The following is a 19308-nucleotide window of genomic DNA, read 5'->3' as shown; positions in this document are numbered from 1 at the left end:
TCTCAATACAAACACAACATTCTCCGACACGGGTATCTCAATACAAACACGACATTCCCCGACACGGGTATCTCAATACAAACACGATATTCCCCGACACGGGTGTCTCAATACAAACACGACATTCCTCGACCCAGGGGTCTCAATACAAACACGACATTCCCCGACACGGGTGTCTCAATACAAACACGACGTTCCCCGACACGGGTGTCTCAATACAAACACGACGTTCCCCGACACGGGTGTCTCAATACAAACACGATATTCCTCGACCCAGGGGTCTCAATACAGACACGACATTCCCCGACACGGGTGTCTCAATACAGACACGACATTCCCCGACACGGGTGTCTCAATACAAACACGACATTCCCCGACACGGGTGTCTCAATACAAACACGACATTCCCCGACACGGGTGTCTCAATACAAACACGACATTCCCCGACACGGGTGTCTCAATACAAACACGACATTCCCCGACACGGGTGTCTCAATACAAACATGGCATTCCTCGACCCAGGGGTCTCAATACAAACATGACATTCCCTGATCCGTGTGTCTTAATACAAACACGACGTTCCCCGACCCAGTGTCTCAACACAAACACAACATTCCCCGACCAGCGTGTCTCAATACAAACACAACATTCTCCGACACGGGTATCTCAATACAAACACGACATTCCCCGACCCGGGTATCTCAATACAAACACGACATTCCCTGACCCAGTGTCTCAACACAAACACGACATTCCGCGACACGGGTGCCTCAATACAAACACAACATTCCCCGACCAGCGTGTCTCAATACAAACACGACATTCCCTGACCCGGGTATCTCAATAGAAACACGACATTCTCCGACCAGCGTGTCTCAATACAAACACAACAGTCCCTCATCCAGGTGTATCAATGCAAACACGACGTTCCCCGACCCGGTGTCTCAATACAAACACGCCATTCCCCGACCTGGGTGTCTCAGTACAAACACGCTATTCCCTGACTCAGGTGTCACAATGCAAACACAATATTCCCCAACCCAGGTGTCTCAATACAAACATGGCATTCCCTCCCTGCGCTGAGTGTCTCGACCAAAATGCAACATTTCCTTTCAACATAAAGTACCTCAATCCATACAGCATTCCTTGTCCATTGTGTGTATAAAAACAGTTGGTCTCATTTGCAAGTAAGGGTATGACAATGTATCGTGGCAACAGACTAGAGGTCAGCTGGGAGTTGCATCTCAGTATAAACCATCAGCATGAAGGAACAGTACATTAAAGCAGTGTCTCATTTAGGAAAAAGGCAGACTGACCTTGTTATAGGCAAATACCCCGACAATGGCCGTCATCATCCCCATGACATTGGTGGACGTGACTGGGTTCTGCAGCATGATGAGCGATACTGAAATCACCATGATTCTCTTGGTGGCATTGGCCACAGAGTAGCTGAGTGGACTGATGAGGTTCAGGATACTAAAGGCAACCATGTTCTGAGCAAAGTTACAGAAGCCACTGATGAGCAACAGTATAAGTGTCCAGTACCCGTGGGAGACATCTGTCTGAAAGAGACAAGCACCAGCTCAGTGGCACGGTACACGTGTCAATATGAATCATGCAAAAAAAAACAAGAAGTGTGTTATAAGGTTTATTTTTAAAAATGTATCTTTGACCTTTCCCCTCTCCGTCTATGGCCACACAAAAACAGTGATCAAGGAAGTACAGGAGAAATACATCTCATTACAAAGCAAGAACAAATTAGTGAGGAAAGACACACCATCGATGAGTAAGGTAAGACAGACAATGGGACAGTGTGGCAAAAGAGAATTACAAAACGATTAGAGAAGCAATTAGGAATATTAGAAAAGCAACTAGTTCAAATTACCAAGGAATATAAAAGTGGTGACATACTCCACAAACACACAAATGTCAAAAGAAAAATTGGGATAGGGAAATGAGGCAGTAAGGTAGCACAGTGGGTAGAACTGTTGGTTCACAGCTCCAGGGTCCCGGGTTTGATTCCCGGCTTGGATCACGTGGAGTCTGCACACTCTCCCTGTGTCTGCGTGGGTTTCCTCCGGGTGCTCCAGTTTCCTCCCACAAGTCCCGAAAGACGTGCTGTCAGCTGAATTGGATATTCTGAATTCTCCCTCTGTATACCCGAACAGGCGCCAGAATGTGGTGACTAGAGGCTTTTCACAGTAACTTAATTGCAGTGTGAATGTAAGCCTACTTGTGACAATAAAAATTATTATTATGACACACCATAAACTCACAGGTAATGCCAGTGAAGCAGCAGGAACATTAAATAGTTACTTTGCCTCAGTACATACCAGGGAGATTAATATGGTGAATATAACATTTAAGATGGAAAGAGAAGAGCTGAATGATAAACTAAACAGAGGATAAAACCCTGGTCCAAATGAATTGCATCTGCAGAGAGATAGCAGAGGCTATTGTATAAAAAAATCATTAGAAAAGGGAATAGAAGGGCAGCACGGTGGTCTAGTGGTTAGCACAGGTTCGATCCCAGCTCTGGGTCACTGTCCGTGTGGAGTTTGCACATTCTCCCCGTGTCTGCGTGGGTTTTTCCCCCACAACCTAAAAATGTGCAGAGTAGGTGGATTGGCCACGCTAATTTGCCCCCGAATTGGAAAAAATAATTGGGTAATCTAAATTTAAAAAGAAAGAAAGAAAAGGGAATAGTGCCAGAGGATTGGCAAACTGAGTAGTTCCAATATTTAAAAAAGGAGATAGAATACGTCCAGGGAATTATAGATTTTCCTTTACGTTTGCGGTAGGAAAGATAATGGAATCCTCACTCACAAAGATGCAACTGAAAAACACCTAGAAATTGGTAATATATTAAAAGTGCATCTCAAAAGGGAAGATCATATTTGACAAACCTGAATTCTTGGAAAGGGCAAGAGAAAGGATAAACCAGGGTAATGCTGTACCAATAAAGTACTGCATAACTATCTCATGACCAAGATCAGTAGATGTGAAATCAGGGGACAAGTAGTGAAATGGATAGAAATTCGGCTACAAAACATAAAACAGAAATTATGGGTGGCAAGAGGTGAGAAATGATGTTCCACAAGGATGGGTTCTGGGACCGCTGATGTTCATCATTTACATAAATAATAGACTTGGGTCTTGAGGTACAACTTCAAAAGTTGAGGATGTTAAATTGGGGTAAAATTAATAGAGAAGAGCTGTGATGAAATATAGAAAGTGAATAAACTTGAAGAATTGACATTTAATTGGCAAATAAGCTTTAATGTACAAGTGCTCAGTGGCACATATTATTAGGAGGAACAAGGAGTCCACATACTCCTTTGGAAAACAAATTATCAATTTGTTTGAGACATAGCGGCATCTGGGAGTGCAGATACAAAAACCATAAAATAGTGATGCAGATTAAAAAGGCCAAGAAAAAAAGAAATAAAGGTTCATTTCTTTTTTAAAATAAATTTAGAGTACCCAATTAATTTTTTCCAATTAAGGGGGCAATTCAGCATGGTCAATCCACCTAGCCTGCACATCTTTGGATTGTGGGGGCAAAACCCACGCAAGCACGGGGAGAATGTGCAAACTCCACACAGAGTGACCCAGAGCCGGGACCTCGGCGCCGTGAGGCAGCAGTGCTAACCACTGCTTCTGCACAGTCGTGATTTATGATCCTATTGGCTACTTGGCTCCGTATTATTTTTAAAAAGGCAATCAAGGAGGTGCAAGATATAATTCCGGATGCTATTGGAAAAATAAAACTGAAGGGCTACACTCATCAGGATAAGTTGAACAGACTGGGGTTCTTTTCTCTACAAACGATGATGATGTAATAGAGGAACATAAGAACTAGGAGCAGGAGTAGACCATCTGGCCCCTCGAGCCTGCTCTGCCATTCAATGAGATCATGGCTGATCTTTTGTGGACTCAGCTCCACTTTCCGGCCCGAACACCATAACCCTTAATCCCTTTATTCTTCAAAAAACTATCTATCTTTACCTTAAAAACATGTAATGAAGGAGCCTCAACTGCTTCACTGGTCAAGGAATTCCATAGATTCACAACCCTTTGGGTGAAGAAGTTCCTCCTAAATTCAGTCCTAAATCTACTTCCCCTTATTTTGAGGCTATGTCCCCTAGTTCTGCTTTCACCCGCCAGTGGAAACAACCTTCCCGCATCTATCCTATTTATTCCCTTCATAATTTTAAATGTTTCTATAAGATCCCCCCTCATCCTTCTAAATTCCAATGAGTACAGTCCCAATCTACTCAACCTCTCCTCATAATCCAACCCCTTCAGCTCTGGGATTAACCTAGTGAATCTCCTCTGCACACCCTCCAGTGCCAGTACGTCCTTTCTCAAGTAAGGAGACCAAAACTGAACACAATACTCCAGGTGTGGCCTCACTAACACCTTATACAATTGCAACATAATCTCCCTAGTCTTAAACTCCATCCCTCTAGCAATGAAGGACAAAATTCCATTTGCCTTCTTAATCACCTGTTGCACCTGTAAACCAACCTTCTGTGACTCATGCACTAGCACACCCAAGTCTCTCTGCACAGCGGCATGCTTTAATATTTTATTGTTTAAATAATAATCCCGTTTGCTGTTATTCCTACCAAAATGGATAACCTAACATTTGTCAACATTGTATTCCATCTGCCAGACCCTAGCCCATTCACTTAACCTATCCAAATCCCTCTGCAGACTTCCAGTATCCTCTGCACTTTTCGCTTTACCACTCATCTTAGTGTCATCTGCAAACTTGGACACATTGCCCTTGGTCCCCAACTCAAAATCATCTATGTAAATTGTGAACAATTGTGGGCCCAACACGGATCCCTGAGGGACACCACTAGCTACTGATTGCCAACCAGAGAAACACCCATTAATCCCCACTCTTTGCTTTCTATTAATTAACCAATCCTCTATCCATGCTACTACTTTACCCTTAATGCCATGCATCTTTATCTTATGCAGCAACCTTTTGTGTGGCACCTTGTCAAAGGCTTTCTGGAAATCCAGATAGACCACATCCATCGGCTCCCCATTATCTACTGCACTGGTAATGTCCTCAATAAAGTCCACTAAATTCGTTAGGCATGACCTGCCCTTTATGAACCCATGCTGCGTCTGCCCAATGGGACAATTTTTATCCAGATGCCTCGCTGTTTCCTCCTTGATGATAGATTCCAGCATCCTCCCTACTACCGAAGTTAAGCTCACTGGCCTATAATTTCCTGCTTTCTGCCTACCTCCTTTTTTAAACAGTGGCGTCACGTTTGCTAATTTCCAATCCACCGGGACCACCCCAGAGTCTAGTGAATTTCGGTAAATTATCACTAGTGCATCTGCAATTTCCCTAGCCATCTCTTTTAGCACTCTGGGATGCATTCCATCAGGGCCAGGAGACTTATCTACCTTTAGCCCCATTAGCTTGCCCATCACTACCTCCTTAGTGATAACAATCCTCTCAAGGTCCTCACCTGTCATAGCCTCATTTCTATCAGTCGCTGGCATGTTATTTGTGTCTTCCACTGTGAAGACCGACCCAAAAAACCTGTTCAGTTCCTCAGCCATTTCCTCATTTCCCATTATTAAAACTCCCTTCTCATCCTCTAAAGGACGAATATTTACCTTAGCCACTCTTTTTTGTTTTATATATTTGTAAAAACTTTTACTGTCTGTTTTTATATTCTGAGCAAGTTTACTCTCATACTCTATCTTACTCTTCTTTATAGCTTTTTTAGTAGCTTTCTGTTGCCCCCTAAAGATTTCCCAGTCCTCTAATCTCCCAGAAATCTTTGCCACTTTATATGCTTTTTCCTTCAATTTGATACTCTCCCTTATTTCCTTAGATATCCACGGTCGATTTTCCCTCTTTCTACCGTCCTTCCTTTTTGTTGGTATAAACCTTTGCTGAGCACTGTGAAAAATCGCTTGGAAGGTTCTCCACTGTTCCTCAACTGTTCCACCATAAAGTCTTAGCTCCCAGTCTACCTTAGCTAGTTCTTCTCTCATCCCCTTGTAATCTCCTTTGTTTAAACACAAAACACTAGTATTTGATTTTACTTTCTCACCCTCCATCTGTATTTTAAATTCCACCATATTGTGATCGCTCCTTCCGAGAGGATCCCTAACTATGAGATCATGAATCAATCCTGTCTCATTACACAGGACAAGATCTAGGACCGCTTGTTCCCTCGTAGGTTCCATTACATACTGTTCTAGGAATCTATCGCAGATACATTCTATAAACTCCTCCTCAAGGTTGCCTTGACCGACCTGGTTAAACCAATCGACATGTAGATTAAAATCCCCCATGATAACTGCTGTACCATTTCTACATGCATCAGTTATTTCTTTGTTTATTGCCTGCCCCACCATATCGTTACTATTTGGTGGCCGATAGACTACTCCTATCAGTGACTTTTTCGCCTTACTATTCCTGATTTCCACCCAAATGGATTCAACCTTATCCCCCATAGCACCGATGTCATCCCTTACTATTGCCCGGATGTCATCCTTAAATAACAGAGCAACACCACCTCCCTTACCATCCACTCTGTCCTTCCGAATAGTTTGATACCCTCGGATATTTAACTCCCAGTCGTGACCATCCTTTAACCATGTTTCAGTAATGGCCACTAAATCATAGTCATTTACGATGATTTGTGCCATCAACTCATTTACTTTATTCCGAATACTACGAGCATTCAGGTAAAGTACACTTATGTTGGTTTTTTTTACCTGTTTTGAATCTTAACATCTCCAGTTTTATTCCTTTTGTTATTGCTGGGCCTATTCACTGTGCTCCCCTCAGTCACTGTACCTTGTACTGTCGCCCTTTTAGATTTCTGACTATGTCTTCTCTGCCTTGCACTTTTCCCCTTACTTCCTTTTGCTTCTGTCCCTGTTTTACTACCTTCCAACATACTGCATCGGTTCCCATCCCCCTGCCACATTAGTTTAAACTTTAAGATTATGAAAAAAGTTGATGGGGCCAGAGGAGATGTTGTTCCAACTTTTGACCAAAACAAGGAGTTACAAATAAGTCATAAGAGAATTAAAAAGAAACTTGCATTATGTTCCTAGACTAGCAATGCAGAAGCTGGGACTAATTAATCATGAATGCGGAGGAATTTAAATTCAATATATATGGCACAAGGAGCTAGGATGGGTAATGGTAACCATGACACCAAAATTGTTGTTAAAAACCCATCTGGTTCACTGATGTCCTTTAAGGAAGGACTTCTTACCCGGTCTGGCCTATATGTGACTCCAGACCCATAGCAAAATGGTTGACTCTTAAACGCCCTCTGAAATGACCTATTAGCAAGCCACTCAGTTTAGAGATAGTCAATAAATGCTGGCCTTGCCAGTGACACCCACATCCTGTAAATGAATTTTAAAAAGTATCAATATTGACGATCACTCACTACTGAGCTGTTTACAAAAAATGCAGAGACATCGACAAGGACCCAAGTTGGAACCATAAAGATGACAGCATAACATCCAAGGATATAGAGGAGTCGGAGATGATGCATCCGTGTATCCCTCAGCACCTACAGGCAGAGTAAAGGACAAAGATATGAGCAGTAGGTTTCCTCTTCTGGGAGAGATTAGAACTAGAGGATACAAGTTAAAAATAAGGTCTCATGAGAGGGATGAAGAGATTTTATTTTCTCCTAAGAGGGTTGTTATTCTGTGGAATTCTCTTCTCCAGAAAGCAGCGGCGGCTGAGTCATTGAATTTATTCAAGATTGAGTGAGTTTGATTTTTAAAAGTCAAGGGTGTCAAAGGTTATGAGGCCAACAGGAAGGTGGAGTTGAGACCACAATCAGATCAGCCATGATCTTATTGAATGGCACGGCAGACTCAAAATGCCAAATTGCCTACCCAGGTGTTTAACCCCTATGAACCTGGGTATTATGTTGATTAGGACAGAAGGTGAATATATTTGTTTGGAAGATGGGCACTATCCAGATCCAGTATTCACATATTGAATGCATAGGTGTTATCTACGCTATATGCTCTAATTCGCATATCAAAATCAAGAATATAAATGTTTGAACCTAATTTACCGGTTTTGATGTGCACTAATAGAATCTAATTTTATCAAAAAAGCAGGAAATACTCCGTATCTGGCAGCATCTTTCAATAGCACTGTTTGTTTATTTCATATTTCCAACATCTGCAGTATGTTGCTCTTTTACTGGGTGCATTTTACTGGTTTATTCAGTATACCCTAACACAACGTTGAACCATCATTTGGGAGTCGGATATCTGACAAAATACCATTATAAGTATTTTCAGGGCACTGCAAGCTGGCTTCAGACCAGCATTCCCATTTATGGTTCTCCGATCGTGCATTATAACATGCTGATCAGATCATAATTGACCATAATCAAATAATAGTTCATGGTGTAATGTGGAGTGTCCAAAGTTCTCCAACAAGAAAATCTGGGCAGAGACCAAAGAGTTTCCCATAAGATAGGGACAACTTTCAAGGACAATGGTGACATACCGTCCAAATTTTCACACAATTAATTTGAAAACCGTAATAAATTCCTCTATTTCAACGCAAGATAGGCCAAATCAGAATTTTTTGTTGAAGCATCTTCACCAAGATACTGTTATTTATCATAGATCAGGAATATGCCCAGATAATTCATATGAAATCAATAAAGAGGACCTAACTATGGCATGTACTGAATTTACTCTCATGCACCCGCTGTAAACTTGAGCGCATGCAAAAATCCTAGTATCCTAACTCGCACCAAATTTCACTTGCCCAGCACCCCTGCTCCTGGTTTGCCAACATCTCAATTTTAAAATCCTCAGTTCACCAATCCATCCATGGCCAAACTCCTTCCCATCTCTAATCGTTGCTGCTATGCTCTAATAGCATCCACCAAGCCCTATAACCCTCCTAGATCTCTGGGCTCCTTTAAATTCTGGCTCTTGCACATTCTGATTATTCATTATCCCACCACTCTGAAATTCTCTCCCTCAACGCTCTCGACCTCTCTACTTCACTTTTCCCATTTAAAACATTCCTAAAAACTTACCTCTGTGACCAATCGTTTCAACATCTCATGTATTTCAGTATCACATTTTCATCAATAAGCTCATGCATAGCATCTTGGGATATTTTTACAATGTTTTCAGTGTTATATAAATGCAAGGTGCTGCTGTTATGGTTGAGCACCTATCTAACTGCACCATGTTTCAATGTTAGGGAACACTGTTTAGGTAGAGGGACAATGAACAACAAAGGCACAATCCTGCAATGGGTGCATCTTTTATGAAATACTCTGATATCCATCCCAAATAGATGCCACCCACAAACAACAAAATAAAGACAGATCTGAAAGATTCAAAGTAGAGAGAATTGTGCAGAAGATAATTGTTAGTTTAAGTAATTTATATTTGCATTGTATATGTCAGGCATAAGGTACAAGTTGAAGCTTATTTGTGTTTCTATACATGTGTACTAGGAAAGGTTTTAAATTTTAGTTTAGCTTCATGTTAAACAAAGGCACCTGCATGTCTTGAGTTTAATTTAACTTCAAACTTTGCCTGCATTGGGGCAGCAACGGTGGCGCCAAGGTCCGAGGTTCGATTCCAGCTCTGTGGAGTTTGCATTCTCCCACTGTTTGCGTGGGTTTCGCCCCATATTCCAAAGATGTGCAAGGTAGGTGGATTGGCCACACTAAATTGCCCCTCAATTGGAAAAAATGATTGGGTACTCCAAATTTATTTTTTAAAAATCCTTTGCCTGCACTGTAATTAAGGGTATACAACACTAAACCAATTTCAGGGGTTAGAAAAACTATGCTATTGCTTAGCAACCAGAAGCTCACACTGAAAAGCAGAATATGTTGTTTTCAGTCTGGGACCAGGTCACCCAGAAGCAGGACACTTTTCACGGTGACTGCCAGTGTAGGCAGGATGGTGTGGGGATTCAGGAGGCAGGTCGCATGGGCTGTAGTGCGGCCAGGGATTGGGGCATGGGTGCTCCAGGAGGTTCAAGAAAGAGAGAGCAGAGATTTGGAAAAAGGTTTTGTTTGGTGGGGTTAGGAGCAGAGAAAGAGGCTCCTAGTTGAAAATAGGTCTGCGGGGTGTGGACCTGATAAAGTTGGCTGGCGAGTGGCCAGATGTCTAGGGTGGTCCTGGGGTTGGTGTCAATTTGGTATAGCCTGTGGTAGTGGTGCTCTGCTGGCATGGCTAGGTGCCTGGGAGATTGCACGGAGGCTTGGATGCATGTGGTAATCGAGGACAGAAGAGGAGTTCTGAGGGGAGAGATTAAAATCCCGGATGTGGATCCTTTGTACAGACATCTGAGGGTGAGCCTTCTTTGGGAGAAGATATTGGAGTGCGTACCTCAAGAGTGGAGTTTGGGGGCCCTCGTGTGGAGGTCAGAGTTCCAGTGAGGCCAGTTGGCTCACAGCATGACAAGCATCTGGGGGAACACACAGGCTGGGGGGACTTGATGAGAAATCCACTGATGTTGTGAGTGGCATCTGTCACTTGGTTCCAGAGTGTGGGGTTTCTGACCATATTTTGCCTATTGGTGTACACAGGCTATGTGTTTACTGAGAGCATTAGCATATAACGTATATTCTGTTACTTGTGTTATCCTTACAAATCTGTATACATCTGTGAAGGTATAATTAGGGTGAAGGAATATAAATAAACATTTTATCCTTTTGTTAAAAGTTAATCAGTAGTCCTGTGACTCTATTCATCCACGTCTCTGGACAAAAACTAAAGTGCAGGATCTGTCCAGCTGAGTTCCATTCCAGTAGTAACATCAGCTGGGATCGTAACAAAAGTGAGGCCTCACTTGGGATTTTTCAAAATGTGGACACTGATTAGTAATAATTTATTGAGATATTTTGAAACACTAACAGGTTTATGGACGCAGAATTGTAATACCTGGTCAGGGATTTATTGTTCTAAGGTGGGATTTGTGAGTCCTTCAAAAAAATGAGGATATGGAGGTACTAGCATAGGAATCAGATTTGCTGCGAGGTATATTATACAGGGTTGAAATCTAAAATGACATTGGAAATAGCTACGTCTTTTCTAGAGATGGAAAATGTAACCCTGACTGGTGACAGAAAGTAGCCAAGAGTCAGTAAACGGAATTGGTAGAAAGTTGCTTTTCGAATTATCCGTAAGGGCTAGGAAAGCAGACATAGTTGAGATAATAAGGGCAACATTTGAAACTGGAAGGAATACCTGAGACACCAGGTTTTCCAATGGATGAGTCACTTGAATTGGCTAGGATTCAGTTACAAATTAAACTAGATATCGAAAGAGAAATTTTTTTAAAACTTGAATTGGAGGAAAGAGAAAGAGATAAAGGTAAAGAATGGAATTGGAGGTGAAAGAAAAACAGGGAGCATTCGAAAGGAACTAGCAAAAAGGCAGGAGAGAAGGGCAGCACAGTGGCGCGGTGGATTAGCTTTGTTGCCTCACGGCGCCGAGGTCCCAGGTTCGATCCCAGCTCTGGGTCACTGTCAGTGTGGAGTTTGCACATTCTCCCTGTGTTTGCGTGGGTTTCGCCCCCACAACCCAAAGATGTGCAGGCTAGGTGGGTTGGCCACGCTAATATTGCCCCTTAATTGGAAAAAATTAATTGGCCACTCTAAATTTATAGAAAAAAAGCAGGGGCGAGAAATGGCAAGAGAATGAAAAGGAAAACAAATAGAAAGGGAGACATTTGCAAAGGAGGAAAGAGAAAAGGAAAGTCAGAATTCCAGCATAAAAGGCTGACAGCAGCAGAAGAACTTATTTCCAGACAAGATACCAGTAGAGAGATGTTTACATTCATAAAAGCTCTTCCTTGGTTTGAAAGGGACATGGAAGCATTCTTTATTTCATTTGAAAAGGTAGCTAAACAACGGAAATGGCCAAAAGAAATCTGGACATTACTATTACAAAGTAAATTTGTAGGTAGAGCTCATGGGGTGTATACATCGCTGTCAGAGATATCTGCAGAGTATGAGGCAGTAATGAAAGCTATCTTTAGTGGAAAAAGCCTGGACAGACCTATATTGAATATAGAGGGTAAAGCAAATTAATGTTGACCATTGGATGCAGGCATTAAGGGTAGTGACAAAATATAAAGCTCTTAGGGAAATAATTCTCTTGGAGGAATTTAAAGATTCGCTTACTTTAGCCGTCAGGACCCATGTTGTACAGAAGGTTAAAATGGCTAGACAGGCAGCAAGATTACAAATTTGTCCACAGACCCAAACCTTTTTTCCATCATCACTATAAACTTGTAAAGGATAGAAAGTGGGGAGGTGAAAGGAAGACAAGTAGCCAAGGAAAATTAGGAGCAGTTGGGGATGGTGAAGAAATTTCACCTCAGATCAGAAAGTGCTGAGGGTGGAAGTGACAGCCAAAAGCCCAAGTGTTTCCACCCGTAACAAGGTTTAACATATTCGGGCACGTTGCTGGAAACTAAATGTGAGATCAATTGCGCTAGTAGAAAAGGTAGCTGTTAAACTGTAGCAGTGGTACAGGTGAAACATGTTCCCTCAGAATCTACAAGGGGGAAATGAGGCTCAAGATAGTTTCGAATGGAGGTGTTCCTTCCTCCTCCAACATAAAGTAAACAAATCAAAATTGAGATACAGACGCAGATTAAGCATTGATGGCGGCTGATGACTCAATTTGTGTTCCAGATAATTTTATGAAGGAATAAGCACTAAAAAGAGCTATTAATGAGATTTATGAACTGGATTATTTGTACGAAGTTAATTTAAGAAGTGACTTCATACATAGAATTGTTGTGGTGGGAATTTTCCCTAAATCACCTGTTAGAGGGATAGATTTTATCCTGGGTAATGATTTAGCTTGTATAGACAGTAACGTGGGAACAATTATATTGCTGCAGACTGTTGATCATGTTGATCCTTTTTTAAATTTAGAGTATCCAATTCTTTCATTCCAATTAAGGGGCAATTTAACGTTGAAAAAAGACCATTCACAAAATGCTGAGAACTGGACTAATGTTCATAAAAGTAGTGGGTGAGATCTGTTCAAAACGGAATTTGGAGAAACAAGATCATCATATAAAGTTCATACAAAACACTTTTGAGTTAACATAAGAAGCATTTTAACAACATGCTTCCAATAGCTAAAAGATATTTTTATCAGAAAGAAGTGAAATGTTAATTCACAAAAATGCCATTTCGACTTTATTGTAAATCAAAATGATGGTTTCCCACATTTGATTTCGGAAAATGAACTTGAGAATAGAATTACACCGACAGTTAACAAAGGGACGATTGGACTGTAGACAAAATGAAACTTTCTTTATTGTGTTAAAAACTGGGCATAAAAGGAAGAAACATGAGACTTAAGTTATTAGGCTTTGTTGTATAAAATTTGATAATCGTGTTACATTTGCCTTCGCTTTAGTTAAAACATTGTAATGATACAATAAGAAGTTTACTTGTATGAAGCAGACAATGACATTACATATTGTAAAGAAATCTTCACAATTGTGAAATTTTTATATTTGGAAGAATGATCGACCTCAGCTTGTTGAAATGAGGAGAGAGCTCATAAATAGTAGGGCAACTGTCTACCCACCTAGCTGAGTCTGCTGGTGTGAGGGAAGATTAAATCTATCTGCACAATTTTCTTACAGGAAGGTGTTATTTCATTTTGCTTCCACACAACCCCATTCAGCTTTGACTGGTGAGGTCAAGAATCTCTGGGCTCATTTCAGTAAATGTCCCACCCAAGAAATGATGCAACTCCTTCCAGCAGTGCAACCACAGCATCGTCAACACAGCCTAAAATCACAGGTTGTACAGCAATCACAGAACAGTCAAAACAGCAGCGTGCAGGCAGTGCAGCAACCAAGTGTGTAACATACAGTCACCACATTCTCTCTCCACCCCACCCCAAGTGCCTTAGAAATCACAGTTGTGCTGTTATGATAATACTTGAAGCAAGGGCCAGGCCAGGCAGTTCCTGAATGGACTCCTCATGGCTTCACCGTTCAGAATGAGGGCAGTTCAGTCCTTTCACCCTCAGGTATGGCCGAAGGGAGAAAATGTAAATACAAAAAGCAGGCAATTCACCCTCAAAACATAATTCAGCCAAAGCACCTTCCAAAGTGTCTCCATTATTTTATATGGGAACGGTCTATGTCCCGAATTTCAGAGCCACCTCTTTACCTTCTTGGAGAAGATGTTCTGAAGGGAGAAGCAGAGAGTGGCAGCAAGTGCACTAACGAGTCCCCAAACATCGAAGGAGAGTTCAGTCACCGTCGCCAAGAAGACTCCAGATATTATAGGGACCAATGACATGTAGACCTGTCGGGAAGGGAATCAACAGTTAGGACATGACAAAGTTCCACCTAAATATCCCAAATCCTGGTAATGGTCAGTTCTTATTGGGCCAAATATTAATTTCCAGAGCAGCATGGTGGCACAGTGGTTAGCACTGGGACTACGGTCACTGTCCGTGTGGAGTTTACATATTCTCCCCGTGTCTGCGTAGGTTTCACCTCCACAACCCAAAGATGTGCTGGTTAGGTCGATTGGCCACACTAAATTGCCCCTTAATTAGAAAAAAATAAGTGGGTACTCTAAATTTAGGGTCTGGTTTCGCACCGTGGGCTAAACAGCTGGCTTGTAATGCAGAATAAGACCAGCAGAGCGGGTTCAATTTCCATACCGGCCTCCCTGAACAGGCGCGGAATGTGGCAACTAGGGGCATTTTACCGTAACTTCATTGAAGCCTACTTGTGACAATAAATGATTATTATTAATATTATTTATAAAAAGAAAAATGTAAATGGTTAATTGTAATTTTCTTGATTAAGAAAAATTGGTCCATGTAATCCAGGGGTGGGCAAACTACGGCCCGCGGGCCGCATGCGGCCCGCCAAAGGTATTTCTGCGGCCCACCAAGTCATTAAAAAAAGAAAAAAAAAAATTTTTTTTTTTTTATTTATTTATTTTTAAAAAAAATTTTTTTAAGGTTAATGGGGGGGCGGGCTGTTGGGTTACTTACTGGTATAGGGTGGATACGTTGACTTGAGTATGGTGATCATTGCTCGGCACAACGTCGAGGGCCGAAGGGCCTGTTCTGTGCTGTACTTTTCTATGTTCTATATGAGGCGCCCAGAATCATAACCGGGTGAAGTAATTATTTTACTTAATATACTATGCGGCCCTTTGTGAATTGTGAATTTCTGAATGTGGCCCTTGCACGGAAAAGTTTGCCCACCCCTGATGTAATCCAATGTCACTTCACCTGGAAACAGTACCAAAGGAAGTTAATATATGAAGAAAGAGTCAGGCAGTTCCTGGCAAGAACGTGGACTCCATATGGTTTCACATTTAACTCACCAGTCAGAGTGAGTCACCCAGAGATCAGCTCTGCTGCTCGAGCGGCATAATGGTTAGCACTGCTGCCTCACAGTGCCAGGGACCCAGGTTCAATTCCGGTCTTGGGTGACTGTGTGGAGTTTTCACTTTCTCCCACTATGTGGATTTCCTCCGGGTGCTCTGGTTTTCTCCCACAGTCCAACTATATGCAGGTTAGGTGGATTGGCCATGCTAAATTGCCCCTTAGTGTCCAAAGATGTGCAGGTTAGGTGAGGTTACGGGGATAGGGTGGGAGAGTGAGCCTGGGTAGAGTACTCTTTCAGAGGGTCAGTGCAGACTCAATGAGCCGAATAGCCTCCTTCTGCACGTTGGAATTCTATGGTTTTATGAAAGCTGTGTGGCTGGCAAGCACCAAGGACAGCTGCAGCAGAGGGAAAAATGAAGGAGGCACATTTGCAAGAGCTATGTGTGTAATACAGTTAAACAGGACAGAAAGTTGAAGACAGGATTAGAGCAGGGATTGTGAATTGGACAACAATTTTGCCAGAGATGATTAAATCATTTAAAAGGGTTCATGGAAGGGTGTCATGTGAGAGTGCTTTTAAGAAATGGATGTTTAAGCAGTGTACCTTTAATAAATGGAGCAGCTCATATTACTGAAGTGATGTCAGAGGGTGGGGGGGGGAGCCGAGCTGAGCTCACTTCTTTTGGTTTCAGGTATGAGGAGAAAGCTGGGAGTGTTTGTTTGTTTTGCAAAAATCTGCAAGAAGAAAACACAGAACTGCTCTGTTGATGTCTGAAAATCCAAAGATTATAAGTATATTGAATGTAACCTCAGGTCTCTTGTTAAAGGTGAAGTCTTTTGGAGGTTTGAAGGAACATTTTGAGGGATTATTTAGTGTTGTATTATTTTCAGGTTATCTTTGAAGTAAGGAGTGTTAAGTGACCCAATGTTTATTTAAAAGGTTAAGTTGAATTCATGGAATAAACATTGTTTTGTGTTTAAAAACCCACGTGTCCGTAATTGTAATACCACACCTGGAGAACAAGCCGTGTGCTTCAAAAGCAACAATCTATTAAAGGGAGAGGTTGGTTGAACTCCATGATACATTTTGGGGTTCTGAAAACACCGCTCCCATAACAAGGGTCAGATAAGAGTCTCTGGGCAATCTGTCATGAACCAAGCTAAGAAGGTTCTGCATGAACATACCGATCTGGTGACAGCCATGTCTGGGAACCTTGGATAGAATGCAACTCAGGGTTCACATTTCATATTGTGAAATTTACCTCTTTGTTTGAATTAATTTGCCTGTTAATTCAAGTTTAATTTACATCAATTCATGTTGAAGTAAAAATTACGTAAAATCTGGTTGGTAATTTCTTCATTTGGTTATTTTGGTTCAGACCTTACCGGAGGGGGGGGGGGGGGGGGGGGGGGGGGGGGTCGGGTCATAACATTTGATTTAATTCAAATACTGAAAGTACAGAATAGACTCATGGCGTCTTAGAATGCCTATTTTCCCCTCTGCTTCAAACTTGCACTTCTGCAACAAAACAACAAAAACCAAAATATTGTTTCTTATGCTGTTGTCATGTGAGAGTACCTTTCAGAAATGGGTGTTTATGAAAAGTACCTTTAAGAAATGGGTGTTTATCAGTGATGTCAGAGTGTGGGTGGAGCTGGGCTGTCTGTCAGATTTTTACTTTCGTTTTAGGCTGTTTGCTGCAAGGTGTGTTTTGGTTTTGCTTTCAGTGTTGGAGCTGAAGCCAGACAGAGCTGCTGTACTGTTGATCTCTCTGCCATAAAAGACTATCTCTTGATCATTTGGTGAATTCAGAATTACAAATATTTTCAGTAGTGAATGTAAACCTGATGTGCTTCTGTTAAAAGGTGTTTCTTCTGTCTTCTGGATGTTGTTTGACAAGTTATTAAGGATTACTTAGTGTTGTATTCTTTGGGGGTTGTATTTGAATTGATGGTTGATAAGATGTTCACTGTATGTTTCAAAAAGGTTAACTTGAATTCATAGAATAAACATTGTTTTGCTTTAAAAAATACTTTTCCATTTCTGCTGTACCACACCTGTGGAGTGGGCCGTGTTCTCCCCATACCACAATCTATTAAAAATTGTGGGTCAGGTGAACTCCATGATACACTTTGGGGTTCTCTAAACCCTGGCGCATAACACTGTGCTCTATCTCTCTTTATAAACATTCTTTATGGATTCAAGTTTGGATTTAATGAACAAGTTGCCTAGATCATGACTGTTTAGAGCGAATAAGATGATATGCTTACGAGATCTTTTATTTATGGAACCAGTGCCCGTTTCCTACAGGTCCAGAGTGAGTCAATCATCTGAGAGTTGTGGAAGCTGTGTGTGTGCAGGTTGAAGGTATTTCAACAGAATGGGCAAATGATACAGTTAGAATCACTGGGGACTGCTCTTGGGCTACCCAGGGTATTCTGGTACAGGGCACCTTTCTTCTTCAAACAGATACATGCCTGAACCAGTCCCATTGGTGACATCAGTTGAGATGGAGAGAGCTCAACTGTCCTTCTCACTGAGAAGCAGCAGAGATTTTGGAAGGGGGCAGGAAACAACTTGCAGTGCAAAGTCACTTAGCACTCTCATCCAGATTAAGAGTTTTTATTTAGAATATACTTTACAATTGAAAGCAGGACTTATTTATCCTGTTATAGCCATTAGTTTTCCTTGGAAGATATGGAGCCTGTTGGAAGTGAGCTGGAAAAAATAAATAAAACAAAACCTCAACTGTTCCTATGAATCTCAGACCCACTTACCTTTGTAGTTTGCTTCTCTTTCATGATGATACGGGACAGAAGTACCACCCAAATAGGCATGGTGGCCTTGACTAAGAAAATAAACAAAATGGAAGGCAGGAGTGTTAGAATCAATTCATTCAATCTTACCATTCACCTGTATGGAGGTCAGGCACATGAGGAAAACCTTTAGCAACATCAAAATGCAATGGCTCATCAAAGTATCTATCATTGGAAATCTCCACATCCTGCATGTATCTGGTGCTAGTCTTTCACCATGTCCATACACACATATATCAGAGTCATCGTGTTTATACATTTTGCCTAAGTTTTGGAAGCATCTCAGCTTGAAGGATGCAGAAGGATTTGAATAACTGGATGAAACATGGGAACGTAGGAACAGGAGTAGGCCATTCAGACCTTCTGCCATTTAATGAGATCATGGTTGATCTGTGGCCTAACTCCATATACCTGTCTTTGGCCCACATCCCTTAATACCTTTGCTTAACAAAAATTTATCTATCTCAGATTTAAATAGCCTTTGGTGGAAGAGAGTTCCAAACATCTACCACCCTTTGTGTTTAGAAGTTCATCGAAACATCTCTCCTGAATGGTCTGGTCCTAATGTTTAGACTCTAAAATCTCCAACCAGTGGAAAAACTCCATCTTTACCTACCCTGTCTTTTCATTTGAATATCTTGAAGACTTTGATCACATCACCCTTAGCCGTCTAAATTCTAGTGAAATCAGACCCAATTTGTATAATCTCTTCTCATATCATAACCCTTGAAGTCCAGGTATCATTCTTGTGAACCCACATTGAACTCCCTCCAAGGCCAAAATATTTTTCCCAAGGTGTGGTGATTTAATCATAGTACTCAAAAGTACTATCATAGTAATCAAAGTGGGATCTAACCAGGGGTATGTAAAGCTGCAACATAACTTCTGCATCCTTATACTCCAGTCCTCCAGATATAAAGGCCAGCATTCCATTAGCTTTCTTGATTATGTTGTGCACTTGTTTCTGGCATTTTAAAGATGTATGAACCCGAATCCCTCAGGTCTCTTTGGATAACCACTGAATTTAGCTTCTTACCAACTAGAAAGTAACCTGATCTATCCTTTTTTGGTCCAAAATGGATCATCTCA

General features: G+C 41.5%; 1 protein-coding gene across 1 annotated transcript in view; it reads right to left on the bottom strand.

Moving 5' to 3' along the window:
- slc35e1 (solute carrier family 35 member E1) overlaps nt 1-19308 on the bottom strand; it is a 56602-nt gene that overhangs the window by 7715 nt on the left and 29579 nt on the right. Inside the window, exons 2-5 of the mRNA XM_038776345.1 lie at nt 18181-18251; nt 14220-14357; nt 7452-7577; nt 1317-1562 (exon numbers count right to left, since the gene is read on the bottom strand). Coding sequence (XP_038632273.1) covers nt 1317-1562; nt 7452-7577; nt 14220-14357; nt 18181-18251 — 581 coding nt within the window. The remainder of the gene's footprint in view (nt 1-1316; nt 1563-7451; nt 7578-14219; nt 14358-18180; nt 18252-19308) is intronic.

The sequence above is a fragment of the Scyliorhinus canicula genome, chromosome 18, assembly GCF_902713615.1.
Source record: "Scyliorhinus canicula chromosome 18, sScyCan1.1, whole genome shotgun sequence".
NCBI classification, from domain to species: Eukaryota; Metazoa; Chordata; class Chondrichthyes; order Carcharhiniformes; family Scyliorhinidae; genus Scyliorhinus; species Scyliorhinus canicula.
This window is presented reverse-complemented; position numbering and strand designations above follow the sequence as displayed.